Genomic DNA, 14,092 nt, shown 5'->3' on the forward strand with positions numbered 1-14,092 from the left:
GTGTGTGTGTGTGTGTGTGTGTGTGTGTGTGTGTGTGTGTGTGTGTGTGTGTGTGTGTGTGTGTGTGTGTGTGTGTGTGTGTGTGTGTGTGTGTGTGTGTGTGTGTGTGTGTGTGTGTGTGTGTGTGTGTGTGTGTGTGAGAAATAACCAGATGGGAATATCGAATAATGTCAGATGGTAAAATCAAGGAACTTCATTACTAAATATTTATTACATTTATTTATTACATTATATCCAATATTGCCATGGAGTAGTCTTGCCCATAATTTGCAATATTGCCTCCTGGGAACCAGAGATATTAAAGGGATAGTGTGGTGTATACCACAGTGTAACCCGTATAGAAAGGTCACTGGCAGTTGACACACTGTAATAATTTTGTCTGTGTACATTACTTATATGCGCTTGTGTATTGAATGCAGGTAGGTGTATCTGAAGCATCACATGTGCATTTTACAACAACAAAGGCTCAGAGGAAGAAATTGTGAATGTAAGTAAAATTGAGATAACGGCTACAGTGATTAAATGAAAGGGAAAGAGGGAGTAGATTAGCTCAGTCTGTCCTTAGAGAGTGTCTGAGAGAGGAGCTGCCAGCGCTCTCTTCATCTTCCCCTCCTCCATCAATGCTGCTCTGCTCTCATCTTGATCACACTCACCCTTAACATCCCATGGTTTTCTTTTTTTTTTTTTTTTTTTTTTTTTTTTTTTTTTTTTTTTTTTTTTTTTTTCTCTCTCTGTCTCTCCCCTAATTGACAATCCATGAACACAATGTAGTTTTCTTATTTTTGACGGGGTAAGAGGAAAAATTCCACTGCATAGTTTTAACGCACAGTAATCCCATTTCTTCTTGACTGCATGCTGTTGTCAGGCTCTCTGTGTAGATGTGGGTTGTATTCCAATGTGTTGTCTCTCGATTGTTCTGCTTTGTTATGTTTTTCTCATATTTTACTGTGACTCTGGATAGGGGGCCATGTTGACGAGTAAACACACCCTGTGTTTGTAGCCGAGTTTTCGGGTTCTAGTTAAGATACTTTACATTTTCATTACCACCAAGGTCATGGCAAATACTTGGTTCTGATTCAACAAGTCTTTCAAATCATACAACTAAATATGTTGTTTGTTCATGTCCTACAGAACGACCCATATGAGCATTTGCCAGTGCCTTTAAAATCCGTAGGCACTAAAACAACATAGTGGAAAGATCATTAAAAAATTTAAGGTTAGGGCACCATCATTGTCATAGTTATAATAATCGCTCGGTTAAGTTTAGGGAACAATCAAGGTCATAGCTAGAAGGAACCATCATCGACTGTGGGAAGACTTTTGTTGACCCATTGAGGCATCATACAGCTACTTGAACATAATTGGATGTATTATATGTTATTATTATTATTATGTTTTGTGGCATTTGCTGAAACCAATATTTTTATTCTCTCTTGTGATTGGCTAGCAGGTGTGTATTAAAGTTGTAGCCTACCGTATATGAAAACCTACTGTTGTTTAATCATGGCAAAGAGTAACTGTTATTTGCCCTCAACAAATGTTCTACTCTGCAGTCTAGCCTCAGTCTGTCCTAAGGTTTCATCATCTGGATTTTCATAATGTAACAACCTTTTTCTGACCTTTGCGCCTCACTATTAAGCACAAAGTGGGGTAAGCAGGCTTGTAATCGATACAAAACAATAGAAAAAATAGAAAAGGAATAGTAAGACAGGAAATACATCAGTCTGAAAAAGCGATGGAATAAAAACATTTCCACTTTTTTTTTAAAGTCCATTAAATTAGATGATCATAATAGAGGTAAACTATTGCATATTACAGGCAAAAAAAACCAGCTAATGCATCATCTCTCTTATGTTGGAACATGTACTTGTACACAAGCTCAAGCAATGCAGAAATGTACAGGTACTTCACCCTGTAGAACTACTTGAAAGGTAATTATCAAGTTTTATATTTAACTCTAAACTCCACTGGTAGATAACGGAGAGAGGCCAACATTGGAGTAATGTGCTCCCTGTTTTTTCTCTTTATTAGAACGTGAGCTGCAGTGTTTTGAGCCAGCTGAGGGCGAACTGCAGCTCCTTGGCTGAGGCAAGCATGTAGAGAATTACAGAAATCTAAGCATGAAAACACAAAAGGATGGATTAATTTCTCAGCCCTTTGAAAGGAGGGACATGTCTCATCCTAGAATTATTTCTTAACAGGAAAAAGCATGACTGAACAAGTTTGATAATATGTGTGAATAAAGTCAGGCAGGAGTTAAGACAATAAGTAAAAGGGGCAGAAGCAGGTAGTCTGCCTGCTCTGATCTTATCATTCTCACTCCATTTTATAACATTATTTTTAGCAGCTGTCCCTTTTTTGTTTTCAGTGGGAACAACAAAAAACATGGAAATCAGGGAGAATAGATGCTTTCAGTGTTTAGACAGTAATTTGATGAGCTGGGATTCACAGGTCAGAAGAACTTAGCGGCAGATTTCAACTTGAACTGCAGCTTTATTGTTAGCAACAGGCACACCATAAGCTCAACAATAAACCCACCTTTGTATTCACATAGGTCACCAACTGTCACACAGCATCCCCCTAATCTGACTGCATTTGCTCATATGACTAATTGTGTAACAGGTGAGATGTGAAAACAATGGCTATATTATGGAACACAATGAGGAGCACATTAACACTATTAAATATGAAGGCGCACACACATAACATGAGACTTATGTTCATTAATCCTTTTCTACAATGCATGCTGGGAGGCTTCACTACACACTTACCCCCTGTAGTGCTACAATAAGAGAGTAAAAGGTGATTCTATATTAATAAATAATAATAAATTAATAAACTCTGTCAGCTTCAAGAGTGATGTCCGTAACTGGCCCAAGAGCTATGATCAAACAGAAGTCAGTGTATGAGGTAAATAATCTGTATTCCTGAATTCATTCTGAGGCTTGAGGCTGGTCATCATTTACAGTATATACTGTACTGTTGAATTGTTTTGTCTTTTTGCAAAATTTCATTTTATACAGATTGTGATAATTTACAAATACATCTGTATGCTGACGATACCATTTTATCCGATGTTGCTAATTTTATTCAATTAGCCATTTACTTGATGAATGAAATAATCCTGTGGTTGGTGCTGGATTATGGTGTGTAATTTAACACATGCTGCTTTAATTCAGTTGATTATTCTACTCTTCAACGATTCATTTTCCATTCTTCACCTGCTGCGACTACTAGCTGCTGTTTCAGGAACCCTGCAGAACTGATTTAGGAAAGACTTCTACTGATAGCACAGTGGAATAATCTGCAACACCGCATGCCCTCTGTTATTTCAAGCCATTCTCTGTATTTTTCCAGTATCGGCTTCTATCATTTCTTAACTAAATCTGCATTCTGTTCTGTCGTAAATCTGTATTCTCAAAGGAGCACAAGCTATAAACATGCCTGTCCTAAATCGAAATATAAATCAATGACCATCACATTTGCGGGAAGTGGAGGAGAGAGAGCACATAATAGGTGTTGAAATGAAGTAACTGGAAGTAATTCCTTCTTTTCATGCGACAAGCATGCTTTACAAATCTTTGTACTATGCACAATGACTGATATCTAATTGTTATTCCATTTCATTAATTCTGGAATATTTTAGTTAATTGTGTGAGTATATCTGAGTGTGTGTAAATGTCCATACACACCTAATTTCATGCAGTCATGAGTGTGTAGGTACATAATGTACGTGTACATGTATAAAAAAGGGACAGTCTCTAATAGGGCTGAACGATTAATCGAAAATGTATCGATATTGAAATTCTGAAGGGGTTGTCGACGTATTTTTCACATGACAATAATTTCAATAATGTATTTCTGTTGATAGGCCTACTTTCTCCTTAAACCATTCTACAGCGTGCAGGGTCCGAAATTAACACTCGCCAGTCGCCAAATGTGGGGGCGGGCCAACACGCACGCACACACACAAACATTGGCGCAGACACCAGCCACTACCTTCTATTTACTGATAGCTAGCGTTTAACTCAGGCTAATTAATAGCTAGTAAGTGGCGATTTTTGGCAGCCAGCCTTCCAAAAGAAAGCACAATGAAATAAAATGTTAACCGATTATTATAATCGTTGACCGACAAGCAGGAAACAGAGTCTCAGTTCACCCATCCGGGAGGCTCTGAAACACTTTCCGCACTCTGTGTCCGCAAACAAGCTGTATAGGCTTGTACCAGTGTTGATGTTTTGTGCATTGTCGGACACATGAAGCCACTTTCCTGAAAGCGCTTGCGGGACTGACACAAGTCCACAGCGGCCCGCGGCATGTATGTCCAAACCTGTCTCCAGCACCTCCACCTGCAGGTTGTCAGCTGTGTGTCTGCCTGGTATACTCTCGGAAGGCCGATTTAACTTGCCGGTCCTCATCAATATGGTTTCATGTGTCACGTAGCTCTCCACAAGTAGAAAAAAGAGGAGCTTAAAATGCAACTTGTTGGTTCAAAGTTAGGACTAACAAGTTAAATAGCAGTTAAGAAATAGATTGTATAGCCTATTTACATTTTTATCATGCAAGAGATGTTTTTTACAAAGAAATTAAACTCAGTGTCCGTCGTCGAATCACAAAATGTTTTAATTATCGTTCATTTATAGTTCTCGAGGTAAAATGTGAAATAAATTTTCGGTCATATCGTGCATCGAGATTATTCTCCATAAACAGCTGGAATAGGTCCACAGCACCACGGCAGGCTTTGACCTCTTCCTTGCTGTAGATGAGACTGAGCTCTGTCTTCAGCTTGCTTCCACTGAGCATTGGGTACGCTTTCATGGTGCTGCTCAATGCATCTTCAGGAAAGGTATCCTTGTACTCCTCAAACCTGTCCCCCTGCAACAAGGTGGCACAGACAAGGTGGTCTGTGAAGGAGAAACACTCCCTAGTGTGTCCCAGGATGGTGTCACAGACCTATAGAGATAATAAAAAAATATATACGTAAATGGAATGTAGTAGCCTGGAGTAGGCCACTAGTTGTCACTGTTGCAATGACTTTCAAAAGAAAAATGGAGCCATTTGAGTTTTTTGTCCCATACAAGACACAGTAGTTTTTGGTGTGTAGTTTTTGGTGGGTAGTTTATGACTTCATATTTCATTTGATCATTTATTTTTATGTTGCCAATTTATTCTTTTCAGGATGCTGTTGTAGAATATTAAAATTATGATTTTTGTAAGGATTTATACCAAACAATTTTTTTTTTCTTGAGTCTGTAGAATATGATATGTGGGCAGAACAACAATAATGTAAAATGGTATTTTGACTGATTTCTATAACAAACTCCCCTCTGCTGCAATCCTTTCACGGTCTTTCTAGACTGAGCGCCTGGCGCCTCTTTGTTAGCCGAGAACCACTGCTTTGCTCACCAATGGAATGGAGAGAGTTTCTGCAAAGGACAAAGATAATTTATTATAATATTGGCAAAAGAGAAAGAGAGTTAATAATGAAAGAGAAAGCAAATAATGATCATATTACAGGAACACAGTTACCTGCTCCCTTTTTATATGGACCGAATCAACGTTCTTCTTCTGGAGTTTGGCATAGAGGAAGTCTACATGTGGCATGATGTGGTGATAAAGTTCCAGAAAGAACTTAGAAATCCTGAGTAGCATAGCCAGGGCTCCTGCTTCTCTGACAGCATTGGGGTCAAAGTCACCTGAGTCTTGTATGCTCTAAAAACAGTATTGATGGCACGGCTATGGAAGTTCCATCTAACGTTGCTGGATCTTGGCAGTCTATGGGCAACCACTTTATCCAGAAAACATGTTCGCTTGGGTGACTTGGAAAAAAAGCTGGCAAATCCACCAATGTTAAAAAAAAAAAAAATTCTCACCTTGGATATGTGAGAGGTGGCCTGTTGGTCAGGTTGAGCTGATGTGCGTAGCAGTGGATGTAGTGGGCATTTGGGTACACATCTTGTATTTTCCTCTGAACACCTGAAGTGGCCCCCCTCATCACGCTGGGCCCATCATATGCCTGGCAGAGGAGCTTACTTTTCTGATACTCAGGAAGGATAGTAGCAAGACGCTCTTTTAGTGCAATAGCAATGGACTCAGCTGTAGCTGACTGCAGAGGGATGAACTAAAAGGGGGGAACTAAAAAATTATTTCCTGCATGTTGTTTTTGTCATCGATGTAGTGCAGTACAAGCACAAGTTGGGACTGTATGGCAATATCTGTTTCATCTGCCTGGATTGATAAAAAAATCACTTTGATTATATGGATCTGAATGAAGAAACGTAAAAAAAAAACTCAACGTAGGCTATTTCTCTGGGAGGGCTTGCCTCGCCCTCAGGGGTAGCCTATGCTTAGAGAAGTAACAAAAGAGGACGTTGAAGGCTGACTATCATCTTTTCTGCCATGGCGAGCCTGCTTCATGTGTCTGTTCATCATCTACTTCTCCGTTTTATTTGCTGTCATAGGCGAACAGCGGCCGCACTTAATGCACTCAACAAAGCCGACACATATGTTGTCACTGCCCACGACTTGTTTAAAATGGTTCCATACCTCCGACTTTCCTCCAAACTTGCTCAAAGGGAATTCTTCTGTTTTTCTTTTTTTCTTTACATCCACAAGCTCCATGTTGCACTTAAGCTCCACAATACAGCCCGCAGCCCCGGTGTGATGTGTGCGAGAGGAGGAGACTCCGCGCATGACACATGTTGCATTTTGTAACTGTAGTCCAACTTGTGTAACTTTTTGGACACATTTGTTACTTTGGCCTAAATATAGCCTATATAGATACTAGTTCTGATTATGGCATAGCTTTCTCCCCACCCAATTAGGCTAAAGTAATGATTAAAAAAAACTTTAAAAAAATGACACGTGCCTTTGGAGTGGGAGATCCGGATTCGATTCCCACATCAACCAATGTGTCCCTGAGCAAGACACTTAACCCCTAGTTGCTCCAGAGGCGTGTGACCTCTGACGTATAGCAATTGTAAGTCGCTTTGGATAAAAGCGTCAGCTAAATGACATGTAATGTAATGTAATCTCAGCTTGCAAGGTTTTGGCGGAGTGACTGTATCGCCTGCGCGTTAAGCGGCCAAGAGCGTGAAATTACATGACAGGTGTCCAGAATCAATCAGATTGGATAAAATAACATGTATTCAATTCTGATTCGCCAGGGACGCAGCAAGCTGCGCCCTGAGGAGAATCTTTAAGAAACTAGTGATGCACCGAAATGAAAATTCTTGGCTGAAACCGAAAACCGAAAAAAGAGGAAACCAAGACCGAAACCGAAACACCGAAAGAAATTATGCCAATTATTAGTACCATTGCATTTATGGCTATGACTGTGTATTAACTTTACTAAAATCAAGGCATTGCAATTGTATAAATTAATATTAAAGTTTAATTAAAAAAATATCTAGCAGAAATATGGCTACAATCTGATAGTCACATACAGTATATAGTAGCCTAAGAACAGAATAGCTTACCTATTGTTATTATTATTATAATGCTTTATTTCCGTATCCAAGTAATGGTCTTTATAACGCGGATCAAGTACAGTCGCGATGAAGTGCAGAGGATCCGAATAGATCTCAGTGAAACGTGTGCTGACAGACTCTAAGAGCGTACTTTTCATTGTTTTCACTCCGTGGTCCGTCTCAACCTCTTTGCTTAGGAGATTCTTTGCAGGTGGAACGGATCGGGTACTGACACACGTGCAGGTCGCGGTTTCTGTTTGCGTCATCACAACATTTTCGGCCGTATTGTTTCACTGATAAAAGTATTTCGGCCGAAAACCGAAAATGCCCTTTTGGGCCATTTTCGCCCGAAAATTTTCGGTGGCCGAATATTCGGTGCATCCCTATAAGAAACCAATTAGAGTCCAGCTTTAGATCACATGCTTGCTGAAAGTTTAAGGACTTACATAGACATACATTTGTCCGGCGTCCCTAGCCCATGGAACCGCATGAAACATGTATTTACATAGAAAATATTTAACTGATTAAAACATTTTTTTATTAAATGCTGAGGGGATTACTACCAGCCAGCACATCGTATGAGTTAACTATTTTATTTTTATATTATTTTTGTGTTTAAGTATACATTTATTTTTCTGGAATTTTGATGGGGGCAGCACCCTAGCGCCCTCTATTAACAAGCTGCCACTGATCGTGCAACCCTAGTCTCTAACTCAAAACTCAACATTTACCTTAAAACCATTCCAAGGTACTAAAGATTGTTGCATTTGTGGTTCTTCACCAGATTTTATTATTTTCTATTTTTAGCAGCAATCTACTTACAGTAGTAACCTATTCAGCTTGGGCCTAAACTCAGCTATTGCTTTTCAGATTTATTGTCCAACTGGTGGTCTGTTATATAAACCTGCTCCATGTCTATGGTACAGACATAATGATGGTATTGTGTTGAGACAACCTTATTGTCAGTGGCGATAGCATGTTTGTGGCATGTTTATAGATTTTCACCAACTCTATAGATGTGGTTACTTTCAGGCAAGAGCTGAGATTCCGCCATTATTTGTTACATCATTTGTATTCTATTAACTTTAATATTATTTTAACTCTCGAGTCTGATAACTAAACAAAGAACTTTTGACAATGTTGTAAATTGATTGTAAAGAAAGTGCAGGACAAAAGACTACAGCAGTGATTATTTATCACCGAAGATTTTACCACAATCGAGAAAACAAGAATCTCACATAAAATGTCACTTTGATTCATTGTTATCGAGATTTAAATTGCATCTGTCAAGGCTCTAAGCCAATTGAACTACATCTAATAATTCATCACACACACACACACACACACACACACACACACACACACACACACACACACACCTTCGAGGTTCTCCCATAGATTCAGCTGCGGTGAAACTGATGGTTTTCTGCCTACGGCGGGTGTTGAGTGTGCAGCATGTTGGAGGAAATCTCTGGGATGCTTTGTTCACAAAAAGCAACTCGTCATTGGCTAATACACACACAAACTCACGCAGAGACAGATGGGCACACTGAGGCTGAGATGATTTATAGCCAGCCATGTCTAATGGATTGCTTTGGCACTTGAGAAATTATGAAAAGAAATTAATTAGCCTTTAGTGACCCTGCTGTCTATCTCCCCTCTCTCTCTCTCTCTCACACACACACACACACCCAGCGACCCAGGCACTTGGCTGCTCACTTTGGATGTAATTACGGTGGGTAAATGGGCTGTGCTAACCTGTCACAGATTTAGCTTCACTAAATCATATGAAACTACCTGTTTGTGTCACATCATCGGTGCACCATGGTACCATATTTAGTGACCTGACCAACATTACAATATAAATAACAAAATATGTATTATTCATTAATTCATTCAAATCTTTTAAATAATATATATTAATTACACTACAATTGATAATTACATTTAAAGGGATTATAATATAGAAATAGAGAGATAAGTGACTGGCAAATATAAGAGGAAAGTAGAATTTAGATATTAAAAACTATTTTTTTTTAAATGCAGTCAAATGTATGAGACAAGAGAACACAAGAAATAATGTAAATAAGAATTAAAGCTAAAGATTACAAAAAGTCTATAGAAAAAGAAGTGTTTTAACAAATGATAATCACCCTGACTGCCACAGAGCCTGCAACACTACTATGATGAAGATAAACCAGTGAACGCCAATGCGAAAGAAACAAATGGAGAGTGAACAGCAGCTTTGTTCCCCCTCAGTGAGGATTCCGGTGAATAGCTGTTATTTTCTATCTCTCTTCTGGCTGAATTCACTCAAGTTTTTTGTTCTCTTGTCCTTTTGCCTCTCAGTATGTTCTTAATGGGTACAGGATGTACTGTAAAAGGACAATTTACTAGAAATGCTTTTTTTACTTGTGTGTCCTCTAATACATATCAAGACACAAATGAGCTAAAACGACATGTTCATTTCATATGGGATACCAGAAGGCAGTCTTTAAGTTCGATTGATATTAGGCTTTGCATTTTTTGGCAAGTGTGCAGCTCAGACATAAGCGCTGAATTCTTGTGTGGTTTCCTGCCTCCTGAGCTCTGAAAACCAGCTGGTGTGAGACAGAGAAAGGATAACGGTCCACTCCAAAATAAGTCACACACAGTTTTCTTCAGTTTCAGAGACCCACACACAAGCACACAGATTCTCACAACCCAGTGATGTTTGTCTGTCTATATTTGTACGTGTGTGTAATTCTGAATATGGAGAAGTATTCAGTTAAGTCCCCTGCTATTTATCCTGACATACAAAAAAATCATCTCTTCTTGATGAGATGATCTGCATGACTACAACCAGGAGAATCACTGCCTCCCGGGTTACAGATAAGCGGATGGCTTGTTTCCCAAAATATGTTGGTAGTGTCCTGAAAAATACCATCTTTTTACCAATATATTGTCTGAAGAGGTCACTTGGATATGGTAACAAGTCACTCTAAAAGGTCTCAGAGATCTGTTATTGCAAATTACGTAATAGTGTTATTTACTACTGTACTGTTGTCTCTGTATGCACAGTGTTTTTATGTTTGCTTACTTCAAAATGGCTATAAACTATATTTTTATATTAACAATTGATCTAAAGACTCTTGTGTGAAAAGGCAACAAATTATATATATATTTATTATATATATATATATATATATATATATATATATACACACACAGTACAGGCCAAAAGTTTGGGCACACCTCATTCAATGTGATTCTTTATTTTCATGACTATTTACATTGTAGATTCTCACTGAAGGCATCAAAACTAGGAATGAACACATATGGAATTATGTACTTAACAAAAAAGTGTAAAATAACTGAAAACATGTCTCATATTTTAGATTCTTCAAAGTAGCCACCCTTTGCTTTTTTTGATAGCGCTGCAAACCCTTGGTGTTCTCTCAATGAGCTTCAGGAGGTAGTCACCTGAAATGGTTTTCACTTCACAGGTGTGCTTTGTCAGGGTTAATTAGTGGAATTGCTTCCCTTATTAATAAAAAATAAACAGAAGAGAAATCTAAATCAAAGAAATATTTGGTGTGACCACCCTTTGCCTTCAAGACAGTATCAATTCTTCTAGGTACACTTGCACAAAGTTTTTGAAGGAACTCGGCAGGTAGGTTATTCCAAACATCTTGGAGAACTAACCACAGATCTTCTGTGGATGTAGGCTTCCTCAAATCCTTCTGTCTCTTCATGTTATCCCAGACAGACTGGATGATGCTGAGATCAGGGCTCTGTGGGAGCCATGCCATCACTTCCAGGACGTCTTGTTCTTCTTTACACTGAAAATAGTTCTTAATGACCTTGGCTGTATGTTTGGGGTCATTGTCCTGCTGCAGAATAAATTTGGGGCCAATCATACGCCTCCCTGATGGTATTGCATGATGGATAAGTATCTGCCTGTATTTCTCAGCACTGAGGACACCATTAATCCTGACCAAATCTCCAACTCAATTTGCAGAAATGCAGCCCCAAACTTGCAAGGAACCTCCACCATGCTTCACTGTTGCCTGCAGACACTCATTATTGTACCGCTCTACAGCCCTTTGGCGAACAACCTACCTTATGCTACAGCCAAATATTGACTCATCAGTCCAGAGCATCTGCTGCCATTACTCGATCTGCAGTTCCTCTTAGCCCTACGGAGTATTTTAACGTCTTTCAGCTAATTGTTTTGATTTTCTAGCCTGCAGCTTTGCACCAGCGTAGTTTTTGGCAGCTGTTTTCAGCAAAAACATTCTAAAAACCCACTGTGCACTACCTGCCCACCACCAAACAGCAGACAGACTCAGATACTAGCTGTTGAACCTAGTGGAGCATTTAGCAGCTAAAAAGCCAGATATTTCCCTCAGGAGTTGGAAGAGACCAAAAATAAAGCTGAAAGAGAGTGAATGTTGGACTTACATTAATCAGGTAAACAGAAACATGATTTCAAATATGATCAAGTTAACCATATCAACTTCATATCAACAAGGTGATATGTCAATGTTGTGTTCACAACTTGTTTCCACTCCCCCCAAGTGGCCAAAAAAATCAATTACTGCAGGTTTAAGTCATACATGTTGTTGAAGCCATTTCTATGGAAGTGATAATATTTTGAGTTTATTTTGTAAGATCTGAGAAAACCTGTGTTGCAAATGGAACGAAGAAATTGCTATGTACACAGTTGACCAGTGAGCTAGAATAATGTAATGTGATTGGCTGTTAGATTTAGTATAAAAGAAATAGAACCGTGCGAAACAGCCAGAAGCCACTGAACTTTGGAGCAACACAGTCTTTTGACCTTCACAGAACCACAGTTAATTTGTAAGAAAAGTAAAGATCCTAAGTTTGTTATACTTTATGTTTTGAAATTCATAAACAGTCAAAAGAAGCTTTGGATTCAAGACTTGTATTTACTGACATTTTGTGTTGAGTACAAAGGAACTTTGAGGTCCTAGGCTAGTGAGTCAGCTTGCAGCACTCACACATGTACTGATTAAATATTCTTATATGCAAGAAAAGTATGCAGCAATCTTAATTTTTATCATATATCTGCTTACTTTTACAGTGCAAATTATCACTTGAAAGTAAAGCTTTTGAATTGAAGTGTAAGACTGAGTGAGTAAAAATGGAGAGAGTGAGGTCAGTTTAAACAAAGGGGGTGAGTCAGAGAGAGAGAGACAGAGGGAGGGTGAGAAACATGAAGGGATTATTAATGACTGTGTGTGGATTAGAGAGGAACGCTGAGGTCTGACACACCAGGGTGTGATCTCGCTCTAGCTAAGTTAGTGTCACTTTTCTGTCCTCCACTTCCTCTGGTCTGTTCTGCAGGTACACTCCAGCTACCAGCCCGTATACGTTCACTTCCTGTCACATTATTCACTTGCCTCACTGCTTGCCTCACCAAGCCCACACATGGAGATGTTCAGACAATTTCTTTATAGATTTTCTACCTTGGATGCTGCAGCAAATCCAATGTCTTTTTCTAGCTGGCTGGAGATCATGAACACTGCATTCTTTCCAGATGAAGTGATTGTGCCATATAACTGAGGCTTTCACACATTTACACACCAACCAAGCTTACTGTTTGTTAAGTGAAATGTGTGATCGCCCCAGTAAAATTGCACTGTGTAGATTTGACAAATACTTTACTTACCACCTTCTCTGTCTCCATCTCTTTCTCCACCTCTCCTGCAGATCTGAGTTTGACCTGGACTATGACAGCTACCACGAGGACTACTATGACAGGTACTTTTAGAAAGCAATGCATGGTTGCTCACACACCTTATTGCTTGTCTGCGTGTCACACAAGGCTTAAAGGAAGAGGCAAGAATGGATTCTTCATCCTTCCTGTCTCCAAAAGTCTCCGCTCCTCCTCGCTGTCTGCCACACAGCTGTCAGTCATCCTATCTTTGCTTACAATGTTGTCTGTTACTACTCAACAGCCAGGAGCTCGCTCGTCACACACATACACACAAATGCATCCTTTCGGTAAAGACACCCAGATTGTGGATTTCTAATGTGTGGTCCCATTTGAGCATCCTAAATCAGGCTTACTCTCAAATGACTCTGTGTTTAGCAGACATTTGCTTCAGCTGCATCCATGTAGTTAAAGATGTTGCCTTGAATTCTAGAAGCATTACATTAAGCATTTATAGCAGCATATAGCTCTAAATGACCATAGTACTGTATATTGAGTGTTAAATATCAATAAAAGTGATCCAATGATCACTCTGTTCAATGTACAGATATGTTGTTACCATGTGCGTCTGTCTCAGTATGTTGACGTTAAAGGAAAAAACAACAGCTTCAACAGCGCACTCTGTAGACCCAAACTAACAGAAAACCTATTTCTCTCATCTCTGCCTGAAAACAAACTGCTTTCATTTACTGGAGTCTATACTTATAACCAATTTGAGGGCACAAGAAATAACTAGTATTGGACCAAAATAACAACAAGATGTTCAATGAAAGACTAAGAAAGCTAAAACCCTTCAGTTTTGAATGACTAGGCCTTTATAGCTGATTAAATGTTGTTTTTTTATTTAATTTTTTTTCAATCTCAGAATTACTAAAACTGAAATGAAAATCACTGCCAAACA

The 14,092-nt window shown here is 39.0% G+C and overlaps 1 protein-coding gene across 1 annotated transcript in view; it reads left to right on the forward strand.

Annotated features, from left to right (window-relative positions):
- The window catches only part of LOC120555396 (heterogeneous nuclear ribonucleoprotein C-like), a 40,741-nt gene that overhangs the window by 19,234 nt on the left and 7,415 nt on the right, over window positions 1-14,092 (forward strand). Inside the window, exon 3 of the mRNA XM_039794070.1 lies at window positions 13,188-13,238. Within this exon, the coding sequence (XP_039650004.1) occupies window positions 13,188-13,238 (51 nt within the window). The remainder of the gene's footprint in view (window positions 1-13,187; window positions 13,239-14,092) is intronic.

The sequence above is a fragment of the Perca fluviatilis genome, chromosome 3 (assembly GCF_010015445.1).
Source record: "Perca fluviatilis chromosome 3, GENO_Pfluv_1.0, whole genome shotgun sequence".
Taxonomy (NCBI): domain Eukaryota; kingdom Metazoa; phylum Chordata; class Actinopteri; order Perciformes; family Percidae; genus Perca; species Perca fluviatilis.